This window comes from Cavia porcellus, unplaced genomic scaffold, assembly GCF_034190915.1.
Source record: "Cavia porcellus strain 051 isolate PalLab524CR breed Dunkin Hartley unplaced genomic scaffold, mCavPor4.1 scaffold_32, whole genome shotgun sequence".
Classification (NCBI taxonomy): domain Eukaryota; kingdom Metazoa; phylum Chordata; class Mammalia; order Rodentia; family Caviidae; genus Cavia; species Cavia porcellus.
In genome coordinates this window covers 38,442,117-38,457,966 of record NW_026947515.1, presented here as the reverse complement: position 1 = coordinate 38,457,966, position 15,850 = coordinate 38,442,117, and the positions used below count along the sequence as shown (strand labels likewise).

Genomic DNA, 15,850 nt, shown 5'->3' with positions numbered 1-15,850 from the left:
TAGACAATGTTTGCTGAATGAATGAGCGAGTGAACAAAAACCTCTGTTGCTGCTTGAGTGGCAAACCTTTTGTATGAGGAATGCCCTACCACTGGAGCTCGTGGCACTGTGCAATGTTCACGGTCCACACAAGGAGGGGGAACTGTGCACATTATGTAACAGCTACCATGTCTTGTTAGTTTAACATGTGTAAGCCAGGTGTGGCGTACAAACTGTAATCCCACTGCTCAGGAGGCTGAGGCTGGCGGATGACAAAGTCAAGGCAGCCTTGTCTCAAAACAAGATAAAAATGACTCTGTGTGTGTGTGTGTGTGTGTGTGTGTGTGTGTGTGTCCCCGAGTGGTAGTTTACTGGTGTGCATGTATGCCTGTCTGTCTGAGTGGTAGAGTACTTGATTGGCAACAGAAAAAGGTCCTGGATTCAATCCTAGCACCAGTGAAAATAACCCCTGGCTAACGTGGGGCTCCCAGCATGCAGGCTCTCTGGGGGTGCCGCAGGGGGAGCTGGGGCTCCCGGAGACTCTGGGCCAGGTAGCCTGGCTTCAGCCTGCCTTCCTGCTTAGCAGTGACGCGGCCCTGGCGTGGCCCCCTTACCCTGCTGGGCCTCTTTCCTCACCCTTTAAATGCAGACGGTGAGGGGGGCTGTGAAGAAGCCCAAGGAAGCGGGGCACACAGAACTGGGCGCAGGGACTGAGCCCACTCGTGTGGAAGTTTAGTACACTGTAACACGGTCGGCGCCCTCGTTAGAGGCAGGTGGCCAGGCAGAGAAGCAGACACAGGGAAAGGCTCCTGGGAGTGAGGAGGAAGCCGCTGCACAGGAGGCGGGAGCTGGAGGCTGATGTCCTGGGAGACACAGCACGAGGACATCCCAGAGGGAACGTGGACCGTGACTTCCTGGCATCGGTGAGGGAGAAGGACTGGGAAGCCACTCAGGGCTGTGAGCCACGGCTCCCTGTCAGCCTAGCGCAGGGCTGAGCGGGGTCCCCCGTGCCCGCCGAGGGCACCTGTCTGACGGGCACACGGCCGGGCCCCTTACCCTCTTGGCCTGCTCCAGCTGCTCAGAGAGCTCCTCCAGGGCCGTCGCGTGTCGCTGCCTCATGTCCTGGATCTGAGCCTCGTGGTTTTTAGTTTCCTCCTCGAGAGCCTTCTTCAGCTCTGCCACCTCCTGTTCCCGTTTGGTGCTGAAGAAACATTTTTATACAACAAAGATCAGAATTAGTCACCCACACTTTGTTTAAGTGCTATTTTTGCTTTAACCCTTGCAGCCGATCTCTTGATGATGAAGACCAGACACGGTTCGCCAGGAAGCTGGCGTCCACTGGACACTGGCCAGCTTCCCTTCCTCATCTGTCCCTGACACCTCTGAGCATCTCCCAACTGTTCTGGGTGGTCTGGGCTCATGTGGGATGGGAGCTGGTTGACACAAGATGCCAGACTGCGGGCCAGTGTGGCCGACTCAAGAGGCTCAGGAGAAAGGTGAGCCAGGGGCTATGGCTGGGCTCGGGGAGAGGGGACGGCAGGCTTCAAGGCCACATTCCGGAGCCAGAAAGGCGCTCTGGGTTTGACGAGACAGAGCAGGCAGTGGGACCAGAGATGTGAATGTTTTGAGCAAAACAGGTTCTTTCTACCTAACCTGCATGTAAAGTACAAAATCTATCAGTGTCACGTGCCTCTGCATTGTAAATATTACCGTATGCATTGGGTACCCTGAACAACCAAGTTGTGTTACTAACAGAATTAGTAACACTAGTACCAACCAATCACAAGTCATTCCTCAGGGCCGCTGGTCAAGCACAAAGTCTGAGGGACTGAAACCCAGAGCTGGGGTGTGGCACAGCACTTGCCTGGTGAGCTTCAGGCCGTGGCTCCATCCTGAGCACCACAGCAGGAAAGACACCCCAGGACAGGGAGGGCTCACACCAGCAGTGCCAGCTAAGACCTGTGTTACCGCTGGCTCACCAGCTCCCAACAATCCCGAGGCACACTGCTGGCAAAGCTGCTCTCAGTTTCCGTTGCTGACCGTGCACAGACACATTTTCTCCCCTTGCAAGCAGCCTGCGAGATCCTGAGGGCTGAGATCATCGCTAAGTGAAAAGCCTGCCGTGGCTGCTGGCTCTGTGGTCGCACACTGCCCAGATGCAAGGAATCACTGAAGAGCCTTTGTGGCTCAGCCTGGCTCGGCCACACGGCTCCCTGCTCGGCTGGTCGTCAGACACCGTCAGGCCTGGCGTCCATCAAGATGACCCCCGATGTTTTCATTCACCGGGCTTCCACAGTGTTCCGCCTACTGGGTCTTTCTTGGGGTGAGCAGTTTGGCTCCTGACCTCTACTTGAACGCAAGAGTCCAAGGGAGCCTGGGCCTTTGTCTCCCCCTGGCTGACCAGTTCCTTTCACTCTCGCCCTCACCCTATGGAGCCTTAAACTGCAGGAGGGAACCCACCTTGCTGAGGTCCCCCTCTTGCGGTCCCGGGGACTGAACCCAGGGCCTGCACCCTGAGCAGCACCCCCACTCCGCCCTACTTTTAATTTTGAGGTGAGGGCTCAGTAGGTGACTGGCCGCCCAGGTTGGGCTGATCTCCTGCCTCGGGCTCCCAGAGCGCTGGCATTTCAGGCACGGGCCACCACTCCTGGTTAGGAGCGTTACTTTTATGCTAGTCATGTGACGGACAACACAGTGAAGACCGATGAAGGCAGGGCCTCAGCAGGGTGGCACACACTGAGCTACAAGCGACCAAATTCTCCACGGAACGGAATCAATGAGTGTGAGCTCAGCACATGCTCCTGTCGTTTGTCTTCTTCCCGGGGCACTTGGGACCAAACCCAGGGCTCCGGAGGTGACAGGCAAGCACTCCCGCTGAGTGTTTTTAAAACAAGAGTTGAATGGGAAAAATGATCAGAACCTTTTTCTACTTCATCAAAACCCCTCCAAGTTTAGTTCAGTGGTTTCCAGTTTAACGCAGCAGACCTTTTGACAGGAAGATGGGTACTCAGAACCCTAAAACTCCTGGCAGGAGAGTGCACTCCTGTCTTGTTCAGGTGAGCTCTAGCCATGTGTCTGGGAAACGCGGCTGGGAACAGCATGCACGAGCCTCTGCACTGCTGCTGTGGGGGCCGCAACCACGGTCCAAACCCTGGACACCCATCATCGGTCGGTCTCCCCACACTCCACCCCGGAGCTCTGGGTACTCGCATCATTGGTCGGTCTCCCCACACTCCACCCCGGAGCTCTGGGAATGCGCATCATCCGTCGGTCTCCCCACACTCTACCCGGGAGCTCCGGGAACGCGCATCATCCGTCGGTCTCCCCACACTCCACCCGGGAGCTCCGGGAACGCGCATCATCGGTCGGTCTCCCCACACTCCACCCGGGAGCTCTGGGAACGCACATCATCGGTCGGTCTCCCCACACTCCACCCGGGAGCTCTGGGAACGCATCTGTTCCCGGTCTCACTGGTCATTCTGTCCACATCTAGGTTTCCGGCTGCTGACCACGCCCTGGCTGTCCAGGGAAGAGCCTGCCTGTCACCACACAACTTGTCCTCCCAGTTGCCCGGAGTTGTTTCTCCGCCTTTTCCCCCACAACTTTCTCTGTCCTTGCTTTTACTCCAGCCCTTGGCACTTCCTCACATGATGGCTACTCTTCTCTTACAAGTGGCCAGCAGGGCTGCTGCTGGCGGGACTCCGGAGCTCTGCCAAGCTGAGTATGCAGCAGGGAGCAGATGCTCTCGAGCCCAAGCAGCAAGCCGGACCCCCTCCCCTCCCCTTTCTGTGGCTCTGGCATGGTGCAGGAATGCAATGCCATCCGCTGGCCGGATCTACGCAGCGTCACTTTCTGAGAACCTGACTGCAGCCCTGCGCGCCGCACTCACCTTTCTCCCTGTCCCAGTGCCTGCTCACCTCCCTGCTCAGGTCCCCACGCCCCCACCGACCACTGCCGGCCATGCCCCAGGGCCCGTGCGGCTGCTCCGGGCTCATTGCACCCTCCTCTCTGCGAGCTGCCTCGCGGCCCTCTCTGTCCCTCTGTCCTTCCCTGACACCCTCCACTGGCCAGGACTTTCTGGCCACATCTCTTTCCGCTGGACCAGGTCAGGTGCTTCTGTCCCCTGGCTGGCCTGTGTCTGACCTCTGCCAGCTCACGAGTATCCATCTGCCTCCCCCAGTGACACCTTAAGCAACCCCACCCCGTCCCGTGGTGGCCCCTTCTCACTCACCGTAGTTCCTGCTGGGCCGCCGTAGTGTCCAGCGTGTCCTCCAGCTCTGTCTTCAGAGCTTCCAGTTCCTCACTCAGGTCCCTTTTCTGCTTTTCAGCCTTGTTCCGTGACGCCTTCTCGGACTCAAAGTCCTCCTGGAGTTCGGCAATTTGGGCCTGCAGCTCGCGCACGACTTTCAGTGCGTTGTTCTTGTGCAGCGTCTCATCGTCGCCTCTGTTGAGAAGGCAGAGCCAGGGGGCACTCAGGACAGTGTCTCGAGGGGCCGTGTGCCCAGCCTCTCCAACGGGGGTGCAGTCACCCCGCCCTCCGCAGGCCCGGGCTGTTGGGCTGTGCACGGGCCCTCCGGCAGGCAGCGGGAAGCCCTAGAGTTAGCAGCGGAGCCAGTTAGAGTCCCTGGCCGTCGGATGTAACTCTCCATTTCCAGGTGGGACAGCCTCGCTTGAATGGTCGGAGTATCAGAACACTGCTGGCCAGAGGCAGCAGGCCAGCCGACCAGCCTGGGTGAACCCAGATTCAAGGACGCTCGTGGGGTACAGCGGAGAGGCCAGCTACCCTCCCCGGCCCCGACATTTCCCTCTTACGCCTCTTCCAACTCACAGGCACGGCGTAAATGTAGGCAGGAATAGGGGACAGTGCCATTGGAGGGTTTGAAGTGAGGAAGGGGAGCGCTGGCAGTGGCTGGTGGGAAACTTAGTTCATGGCTATAAATAAAGAGAGCTCGTCTCTAGGCAGAGAGCAGCTGACCTGGTGGGGTACCAGTGATAAGGGCCACAGAAAACTTAATTAGACCTTCTTGATTACAACATATATAAATTAAATTTCAAGTTCTATGATCACGCAGCCAGTTATTCTTTATAAAGAAATGAAGAATCAGAAATATGCTGACTACGTATGGTTTATATTCTTTTTTTTTTTTTGTCTTTTTTATCAGTACCAGGGATCGAACTCACAACTGCCTGCTTGCAAGGCAGGCGCTTATGCCGCTGAGCTAAATCCCCAGCCCCTTATGATTTATATTCTAAAACCAAGTGATTTACAACTGTCAGATGTGCTACTGGTGAAAAAGTTTTCTTATAAGTTCCAGACATACTGAAAATCTGTAACGTAGAGAAAACAATTGACATGGCTAAAATTTGTTCTGGTGTGAATTTCCCAGAATTCTACGACATGACGAATCATTTTTATGTATAAATATGGAGAACGGTTTGTTTATGAGATCTTTTTGCTGCCTTGACACAAAATTACATGCTTCTGGCTTTTTTATGAACTTAGGTCACATCCATAGCAAGTAAACCACATCTCACTCCCCGGGCCTTTCCTGCGCTCCCGGACATGACCCATGCAGCCGACCCCTGGCCGCAGCAGCCCACTCCACCGGAGACACAGACCTGGCCAGGGCGCCCTGCAGCTCCTCCTCCTTCTTCGCCAACTGGATCTTGAGCTCGTCGACCTGTGCTTGGAGCTCGGCGATCTGATCCTGCAGGTCGGTTGTCTCACCGTCCAGTTTCCTCTTGGCCTTTTCTAGCTCCTGACGAGTCTTCTCTTCCTTCTTCAAACGTTCTTTAGGGCAAGAGGAAAGAAGCTCTTCAGCACACTGAACGACTGACCACTGCACGCACATGTCCCGAGTGCTGTGTTACAGCCATGCACCGACTTCCCTGATGGAGAAGCCCATGCTGTAAGAGCCAAAGTGACCTAGAGCCCTCCTGTGTCAGACTCGTCACTGCGCCCAGAGCTGGGAAGCGGCCCAGCAAGTACCACCTCTCTGGTGGGAATCCCTCCTGTGAACCGCCTGGGCCAGGGCGGAGGACAGAAGAGCAGGAAGGGAGGGCTTCCTCCCCCTCTCCAGGCCTACGCTGACCCCTTCAGCAAGCCAATGAGCTGTTCCGTTCCCCGGCTTCCTCACCAAGTGACCAGAGGCCGTGTGCTCCGGCAGGAGCCCAGCGCTAAGAGGACGAGACAAGGCTGATCAGACAGCAGGAGAAAAGCAGACGCGTCTGCTCTGGCCCTCCCTTAGCAGAGGGATCGTCTCTGCGTAAAGACGTTTACGAAACAATTCCATACTGACATTCTATCTTTTGTTGATACTAAACAAAACAGCCAAAACTATCGACTCTCTCAGCTGTCTTTCAAAACCTCCAAGCTCATTTTCTCCCACCATAAAAGCGCACTTGGAAAGAGGTGGGTGCGGCCCTGCGGGTGCCCGAGCAGAGCTGAGCCTGCGCCCCACGTCTGTGCGGATGACACACACCCCAGCTGCCAGTCCAGGGGAAAGTCTTGCACGTTCTCTGCTGCTTCCAGCCTAGGGATTTCTTTTGCTGCAGTCTAGTCCTACCCCTACTCTGCCGTCTGAGACCCCTGGCAGTCCCCCTCTGTCCTGTCAGTCTCCCTGTTACGGGCTGTTCCTTTTAGAAGTGACACTGAGATGCCTCGATTCGGTTTTTAAGATTTGAGACCCAGAACAGCTGATGTTCTGTAGGTCTCAACTAAATCCACCAAACGCAGGATCTTCTACTATGATACCAAAATGTAAACAGTAAAACTATTTTGCTGCCATCCCATCATGAACACAAAGTGACGAGGCAGCTGGAATCTGCTGTAGCTCAGCATTCTCACGGCCACTTGCGAAGCCCCTCGCCCCCAGCACTGACCTTCCAGGTCTGAGATCATCACTTCTTGCTTATTCCTGATTTTAGCCAGGTTTTTGGCCTTCTCTTCCTCTTCAGCCAGCTGAGAGGAGCACTCAGCAATGCGATCTTCCATGAGCTTCTTTTCCTGAATTGAGAAAATTGGCTGTTTTGGAAAAGGCACTCAAAATGACGGCTTGGGTTTGGTATTACTCAGGAAAATCAGCTTTTTTGGTGACGAGCAAAGCAAGTCACACTGCTCCTTTCTCCCCCAGCGGCTGCGTCCTCTGAGGAGCTGCCCCGGCCCGTGAGCCACCCTGGGGCCAGGCCCCCGCCAGGGCTGGCCAGGACGGGAACCGCCATCAGCCACGGGCAGCATGTACAAGACGCACAAGAGAAAAGTCGAGAATTAAAAAGGTAGCTGGTGGGCTTAAAAGCTAAACAGGGCCTTGTGTCTTTAGAAACGCAGAGCGGTAGCCCCCTAAGAGCAAACTAAATGGACCTAACGTCTTCTGGACAAGTTTTTGTTGGAGACCACATTTGGGGTGTTCTGACACAGGTATCTCTGGAATCCTAAAATCAGCTTTTTATGAAACAATCCCTTACTTTGACAAACTTGGAGTTTTGGTCCTCAAGAAGGAGAATCTCCTCTTCCATCTTCTTGATTTTCGCCTCTGCTGTCACCTTCTCCAGCTGCAGCTTCTGCCGGGCCCCTTCCTCCTCGTCCAGCTGCTCCTCCAGGTCCTGGTGAGAAGACGCCACAGTCAGTGCCCCACTTCTCCCGAGAGCCCACGGCTGGGTGCGCAGGGAGGCTGCCCGGGGGACGCTCCCCTCTGACCTCCAGGCAGCATTGTAACACCGGGGTGAAGCACGGATCCTGTGCGCACGCTAAGGCACACAGGGGCCTGGTCTCCCTGAAAGCCACCATGGCGCAGTGCGGCTAGCTTTGAAACTGGCATCTCTTAACCAAACGGCAGTGTCACAAAAGTGCCAGATGTGATTTGATAAAAATTTATTGTGAAGTGTCATGTGTAAGAATTAAAAACTATGCACGTTACAAGAAGGGTCTTGGTAACTAACTGTTGGCATGTTTATAAAACGGAGTGACATTCGTATTTTGCAAAGAGTGGCACAGGGAGTATGAGCACCACATCAAGTGCTTAATTTAGTTGAATTCAACCGTACATGTTCAGCCAAGAAGGGGACCCGAAACGGCGGAGCAGCAGCGAGAGGCAGCGGGCTCGGTGCCAGGGCACTTTCCCAAGACAAGCACCTCACCACACTCAGCGCAAGTCTAGCATTTACTTTATTTTTTACTGTAAAATGTTCACCTTTATTTCACACTGTATTGTTGATCAATACATGGTAGTGAACAGAATATACATACAAATCAATGTATGGCCAATTTATCAAATTTTCAAGAGTAATTTTCACTGAATAATTTACTCATGATTAATTTGATACTGAAACTCTCACAAAATTTGAATTTTGTATTTTGGGAAAAATGTAAACAAATATCTAGGCACACAGAGTTGTGTGGTGGGCCCCACACGTGCACCACGCCAGCCTGAACAAGCAACCTGTGTGCAGTGTGTTCATCCATCCCGCTCTCGACCCGACTTACAGGGAAGCAAACCACGCATTTCATCTGAACAATCCTCAGGGTGTATGTCAAAGAAATAAAGACCTTAACACACATACATGCCTGTTGAATCAAATTCCAAGTAAAATCTACAAGGTTCGAGTGGCCAACGCGTCCTGTGAGCCTCTTCTACCTCCGGGTTGCCCTGGCTCCTCCTCTCCCTCTGGCCCACCTCATCTGGCCTCCCACCTCCCAAGACTTGGCTTTTCTAACTGCATTCTTGTCCTGTACACTCACAGGATGACAAACTAAGACAACCTAACAGTACGTACAACTGCAACGAATCAAAGAATCCAGGTATATTTGTTTAGGAACAATGTGACTAAAATAGAGGGGATGGGATGACAGGCGGGAAACTTAAGAATACTGAAATCAAGAAATTAACCCTGAAGGGGCTGGGGATTTAGCTCAGTGATGTAAGCACCTGCCTTGGAAACACGTGGTCATGAGTTCGATCCCTGGTACCGTTAAAAAAAAAGAAATTAACCTTGAAAACCAAACAAATGCAAATCAGTTCTAGTAGCTGTGGTTGGAAAGCTGCGGGCTAGAAAGTCCTAGGCTCATGGATAGGTGGGTGTGGGGAGGCCAGGGGCCCTTAAGGTAGGGTGCTCCCAGGGTCACCTAGTTAATGCAGAACCTCTGACACTCCCCAAGAGAAAAAGAACCTAGTACTCAAACATCTTTTCAGTTTAAAAAAATTTTTTTGGTCTTCTTAAGGAAGGTTTCACTATGCAATTCAGGCTGGTCTTGAATCCATTTAGTAGCCCGTGTTGGCTTCAAACTTGTAGCGATCCTGCCTCAGCCTCTTGAGTGTGGGAATTACAGGTGTGCACCACCATGCCTAGCCATCTTTGTAAAAGATGTATTACTAAGGTCTAATACTCCCATTTTTGAACAGTGGATTCTCTTTTGGATAAAGTCCTAGAATTAGAACTGCTGGATTGCAGAGTGCGTGCTTTTTATAGCTTCTATGGTATTCTTTCCGCTGACCTACTGTGGAGTATGCCAACGCTGTTTGTGTTGAAGAATGAAAGAAAAATGTTTGCTGATTTATTGTATAGAGGATCTGCTAAGGAAGTAATGTGACAGTGATGGTGGCTTTAACAAATGTCCGAACAGTCTGTCTTTTTGCAGACATAAACTCGGGGTGAGAAAATATTAAGGGAGAAATATTCCTGGAGGAAATTGTGGTCCTGGCCCGTGAACCAGGGGCGGCAGATGCTGACCCCACATAGTACATTAGGAGAAAGGGGGGAAGAAAAGGAGGTGGGGGAGTCCTGGGGTGTGGGCAGGATCGGTCATCTGTGTGGGTGTCCAACCAGTTGTGCTTTGCGTGACTATACCTTTTATTAAAAAAAGAAAGTTCCCGGAAGGGCGCATTTGCACGACACTGGTGCTGAGGATTTCTCATGAACCGAGGCACTGAGCAGATGGACGTCCAATAAATGGTGAGAGCAACAGAATTACTAATGGCAACATAAAGACCCAGTCGGGTCCTCTGCAGAACACAACAGAGCCTGGGGGTTTCTGTCTGTATTCTATACATAAAGCATATTCCTATGCAAAACAACAAATCTATGTTCAAAAACATCTATTAGGGTTGCATTTCAAATGAAGGGTAGGTGTTCATAGCCCAGAATCCAGTGCTTCTCCACAGCCCAGAGAATCTAAACACGGCTTCCACTTACTCAACAGGTTCACTTGAAAACAGAAAACATAATCCGAGTGAGAGCTACTGTGAGTACCTGGATATGCGCTTGCATTTTTTTCTTTTCATTCTGAAGGATTTGGTTTCTCTCCTCCTCTTCTTCCACCCTGGACTCCAGGTCATGGAGAATCTCCTCTAATTCCTGCTTTTTGGCAGCAAGCCTTGCTCTCATCTCCTCTGCCTCAGCAAAAAGCTCGGTTTCCGCTTGTAGCTGTTCTGCAAGGATATTCTTCTCCTCCAGGAGCTGCAATTGTAACACAGAGGCCAGCACTGGGACCCCACGCTCCCCAATGGCAGTGGTCAGCGCCCATCCCCAGAGACGCTGGAGCTAAGAACGTGCCACACCCCCGGCACACTTTCAAGTACGCTTCTGGCTACATCCAGTGAGCTAGGTGGAAGGATTTTTGGTTGGTTTTGTTGCCTCAAGTTATCCTGGATAACACGTATTAAATTCATGGCACTTTGAGAATTACAGTTCTTTCTATTACAGTTACAAAGGGACAGATTCATAGGAGAGGGACAGATTTAAACCTTATAAATGACTTCTAAAGCCTATATAATATCAAGTGATTCTCTCAGCCTCAATCATTGACGCTGCCACTCACTGACACTGGCTGAGCCTCTGTGCTGTCCATGAAGTGTAACACCCACGGGGACCCAGGACTCCCCACCGGGGAAGAGGCCAGCGAGGGCCTGGCACCCCGTCATCTCACCCCTCTACAATTTGTCATTTCCGCGCATTTGCTGACAAGGAAAGGCAACTAGAAGCCCAGAGCGTGTCCAAACAGTGTGCAAAGGCGGCTGTAAGGAAAGCAGCCGTGTGTGCACTCAGAGGCGAGGACGCGGAGGTGAGCTGGGGTTACTCATGCGAATGTAACATACAAAGCACAGTGTGTCTGGGAGGTCTGTTCTGAAGGTGAACGGCTTTGGCAGTGAGTGAAAGTGCCTCCCGTGGAACAAGGCGCCGTGGCAGGGCAGCGCCTATTCAGGCTGTGGCCGCACGCACAGCGTGGCGCCCGCGTGGCGCTCTGGGCTCACGCACCTGCTGGTGCTTCCGCTCCATCTCCTCCAGCTCCCCTTCCACCTTGGTCTGCTTCTCCTTCACCTTCAGCAGCTCTTCATCTTTGGCCTGCAGCTCTTCCTCCTGGCGAGTCACTTGGAGGAGAGGCTTCACCTGTAACCAAAGCGCACAGTGTCCCGCCACACCCCGCAGGGCCCCTTCGGCCAGAACCCTGCTGTGTGGGCAGCCCCGGGAGGAGGCCAGCGCCGCCCACCTTGGTGAAGACCCGCCACCACTGCCAGTGCCGCAGCTTCAGGTAGGCGGCGCAGTTCCGCTGCAGGACCTTCAGCGCGCTGAGCTGCTGCTGCTTCTTGGCGAAAGCCCTGAAGAACAGAAGGACGTCAGGAAAAACGCCCCGATAGCTGTTGTCACGGGGCTTCCTAAAGGCAACCTTTCCTACGTGGCTAATGGAGGTGGCCTTCAATGAAATGTTGGGCGGTTCATAGGGAAGTGGGCTTTCCACTTGACCCCGTCCAGCGCACTGGCTCTCCTGGCCACCTCCAGCATGCGGCTACCCATGCACCTTCTTCCCAGATGCCCCCCAGGCTTCCCTCCCGCCATTCACCTGTAGACGCACACGTGACTGTGCTGCTGGCCCTGTTCTCCTGAGGCGGTAGACTGTGGCCCTTAGTGTCCCTTCGCTGGTGCGCCCTACCCCCTCTCCCTCCTCCTTCACTAGCCAGACTTCTCCCCTTGAGTTCTGGCCCTGCGCATCTCCAAGGCCCTGGCTGGGGCTGACCCCAGTCCCTGCGCTCTACATCTTGCCCCTGTGGGTGTCCCTCAGGCGCCATGTGGTTCTTCCACAGGTCGGCCTGATGCCTTGGCTCTGTCTCCCACGGGAAAGCAACTCCCACAGGACAGGAGCTTTCTGTCTCACGCAGTCTCCTCCCTGGCGGTGCTGACTTCCCCGTTACCCACTTACTTTCTGGCAAGGTAACCCCTGCAGACTGCCTGGAAGAAGATGATTATATCGGTGATCTTCAAATCTCTCTCCTCTTCTAAGTGTGCTAAAACTCCGGCTCTGAAAAATATTTTGCTCTGTCCAATTCTGTACAAGTTGGGGTCCAACTCTAAAGCTCGGATCTAAGAGAGAAAGAGTTCATTTATGTTTGCTATAGGAACGATTACATTGATAGTCAACACACAGAAAATGAAAACAGGCTTACCATCCGTTCGCAAGCCTGTTTGCCATCCATGAAACCTTTAGGGATAGCGTTGGGAGTTAGGATCTCATATCTGTAAGACAAGAGTCCGAAAAGACCCCATGAAATCTGTGGACACACAGAGTTCAATCAAATGGTGGGCGGTATGCAAATAATAGCAAGCGAGGTGACAGTCTAAGGGTTTTGAGGATCTAATTTCTGTTTCTTACATAATAGAACGAGAGTCACTCTTCAGACCAAAGCCCAGCCTAAGAGGGCGACACAGGGAAGTACGGTATTTAAAAACTTCTTTTTCTTCCTTTCCCACAAAAAGTTCAAAGTTTATGATGCAGAGAAACTCTCTGAGCTTTAAGTTACAGCTGACTTGTAGCCACTTAGAGAATGCACAGAGTGCAGGAACATGAGATAGCAACGTTCACGTGCTTCTGTTCAGAGAACCAGGAGACACCAGGTGACGCTGACCGTGGCGCTCGTGTGCGTGCCCCTCACTGTACACAGCTATATCTCACCGGGAAAGTGGTGTGACATGAAGACAGTGGCCACACTAAGGGAAGAATCTTGTCTATTAACTTAGCGTCTCAGGTGTCAATCATTAACCACTTCCTTCTGTCAGTTAAATGGGAAAGCTCACCAGCGTTTGCCACGCAGGGACCACTGGATGGACAGGGACCATCCTCGGATACACAAGACTGGTCGTTTCTCAGGACGGTGTGGACCCTGCTCTGACCTGGCCGTCCCTACTTATCCCACATCTGACGCTGGGTTTACAGAAGACAAAAAGCAACTAAAAATTACTAAGGAAAATTATTGAATAAAATTGTAAACAGTGATCTCCTGTGTTTGTGTCAATTTCCACTAGATGCTGATCAGTCTTCCTTTTTTCTCTCCATAATCCTTTCTAATCTATCTTACTGCCTTTTTTATTCTAGTTAAAGGACTATAATTGTGTATGTACACACACACGTTGGAAAAAAAATACAGGAAATACACACTTGTGAAAAAATATTTTAGGAATCATTCCTGGATGATTTTTCTTTACTTTTAATTTCTGCTGTATTTTCAAATTTTCTTAAAAGGAACATACATTATTCATCTATTTTAAACATCTTTTAAAAAGTAAGTTTTAGGCAGAGCTGTCTGGATGAGGAGTTGTGTGTTTCTCGCCTCCGCGCGATCGCACAGCTAACTCCGTGCAGTCTGAAGCTGAGAGGCCTTTGCAGACGCACGGTAGTGCCCTGTCCACTGCCTTGCTGTAAAATCTGCCCTTGTTTTCCTAGTAACAAGGGCTGTCCCTCTGCTGCATCAGAACGTGTGTCAAGGGAGTAAGGAAAGGTGTCCTTATTACCCCACAATTTTCCTTCTATGGAGGGGGATGGTACCCAGGACCTGAACTCAGGACCCTTCACTTGCCAGACAGGCACTTGTGCCACTGAGCTACATCCCCAATCCTACACCACAGTTTTCATTCACATTAAGAGAAGCTTTGATAAACATAGGAAAAAGATAAAAGCAATACCTTTGTCTGAATTCCTGGAAAACTATCCGATTGGGAAACCCCTGGCGACAGATCCTGATCCCTTCCAGGACACCGTTACAGCGAAGCTGATCTAGCACTAGGTGAGGATCCAGTTTTCCAGCCTAATCAAACAAGCAATAGTTTTCTAGTTTAATCCTTGTAACCCAACCTCGGTCCACTGCAAATGCCAACCTTTGTCTGGGCTCTCACGTACCCGCTTCTCATGATTTGGAATGATGCAGCGCACGAAATTCGGGTTTGTGTTCCGGAGAGTCGCCATCAGCTTGGTGAGGGACTCTTTGTAGAGCTGCCCCACCGTGCGGAACATGCCCTTCTTGGTCTTATATGCGGAGCCAAAAGCTGTCTCGGTCATACCAGTGACTTGGTCCAGCCCCACGATACGGTCCACTGGGGAGAAGGAAGGAGAAGGGGAAAGTGAGTCACACCCAACTCCTCAGAAGGGGAGAAAGACAGTGAAGGTGCAGCCGCACAAGCTTGTGAACAGATGGGAAGAGGTGCCATAGAGGTCGGGCATCAGCATACTCAGACACTGCACAAGCCGTGAATCAACAGCCACACATAGATGGCGGGAGACCGCAGTGCTTCACAATCCCAGCCACCACAAACCCGCAGGTGCCTGCTACCACGCTAGGCTCAGGGCTTCACAGGCTTGGTCACATTCTCCCTGCTCAGCTGCAGATATGTGGTCAACAGAAGATTGCCAACAGGCATTATTGATACACAAACTGATACTATAAAAATGTCTCGGAGCGGGAAGTGGCTTGGACACTATATATAAAACTGTGTCACTGTATAAATCTACTTAATGAAGATGCTCAGGGATTAGGGACCAGAGTTGGCTCTTACTAGTCATTAGCTTTTCAAGAAGAAAAGTCATCTGAGTTAGGAACAAATGCAGGAGATTGAATTACATCTGTTCAGATTCTGAGTAATGTATCACCCAGCTGTTGCCTCAAAGCATGAATAAAGCCCATTAGCGGGCAAAAGCACACAAGGGGAAAAGCTCTTTGGAGAAGCCCGGCGTCCGGCTTCCTATGTGGGCGCGGGTTCAGCTTGCCCCCAGACACTCCCCTGTCATGAAAGCAGGTGCAGTGCTCACAGCATCGCACAGACCTAAGCCTCCTAATGACAAGATGATACAGCCCGTAACTGCGGCCAGCCAGCCTCCAATGCATACTCTTACTGAAAAGATGGAGCACTGAAAAATTTGCAAAACAATCAGAGTATTTATGCGTCAGCCTGTTCTTATTGAGGCCCTCCTCAATCCCAACAGCCAGTTATCTCTTCTGCTTCTTGTGAGAGAAAAAGCAGAAACCTGACCCTGGGTGAAGGGCTGCAAGTACGTCGTCTCAGCTGAATCTTTAGTGTACAGCAGAGGAGCCCTGAGCCTGGGCGGGGAGGAACCCGCACAGCTTTGCTGAGACACCTGCTGGAGAAGCGTGGAAGGAGCTGTATCACCCCCACCCCCCCACCCCCCCACCCCCCCACCCCGGCCCAGGGAGGGCAGCTCTGCTCCAGCTGCTCCCAGGAAAGCCGCCGGCCGGCTGGACTCCGGCAGAGGCCAGAGCTCCTGGTGCCGTGCACTCGCTCTTTCCGGCCCTCAACCTTCCCTCTTCACTAGTCCACTTGCCGAATCCTGCCCCACCCCCAGTGGCCCATAACCAGCGACCTGCATCGAACACTTATCTTTCTGCCTTGCCTAAGCTCAGCTCCTGTCTACAGTAACTCACACGCCTGCCTGTGTCTCCCTGCAAACCTCTCAGTGTGCAGCCAGCCGGCCTCCAGTCCAGCCTCCCCCTGTCCTTCCCAGAACCACCCTGCAAACCAGGCCGGCTACTCAGCCCATGGGCTCCACCATGCTGCTCAGCTGTCCACCTGTGAACCATGGCAGCAGGGTGGTCCA

General features: G+C 52.4%; 1 protein-coding gene across 10 annotated transcripts in view; it reads right to left on the bottom strand.

Moving 5' to 3' along the window:
* The window catches only part of Myh10 (myosin heavy chain 10), a 120,996-nt gene that overhangs the window by 20,807 nt on the left and 84,339 nt on the right, over positions 1–15,850 (bottom strand). For all 10 annotated transcript variants that reach the window (XM_063241903.1, XM_063241908.1, XM_063241905.1 and 7 more), the window contains 12 exons: positions 14,141–14,334; positions 13,927–14,048; positions 12,414–12,483; positions 12,170–12,330; positions 11,462–11,570; positions 11,230–11,361; positions 10,225–10,431; positions 7,444–7,581; positions 6,862–6,985; positions 5,599–5,770; positions 4,211–4,423; positions 1,036–1,180 (listed from right to left, as the gene is read on the bottom strand). In XM_063241903.1, the coding sequence (XP_063097973.1) occupies positions 1,036–1,180; positions 4,211–4,423; positions 5,599–5,770; positions 6,862–6,985; positions 7,444–7,581; positions 10,225–10,431; positions 11,230–11,361; positions 11,462–11,570; positions 12,170–12,330; positions 12,414–12,483; positions 13,927–14,048; positions 14,141–14,334 (1,787 nt within the window). The remainder of the gene's footprint in view (positions 1–1,035; positions 1,181–4,210; positions 4,424–5,598; positions 5,771–6,861; positions 6,986–7,443; positions 7,582–10,224; positions 10,432–11,229; positions 11,362–11,461; positions 11,571–12,169; positions 12,331–12,413; positions 12,484–13,926; positions 14,049–14,140; positions 14,335–15,850) is intronic.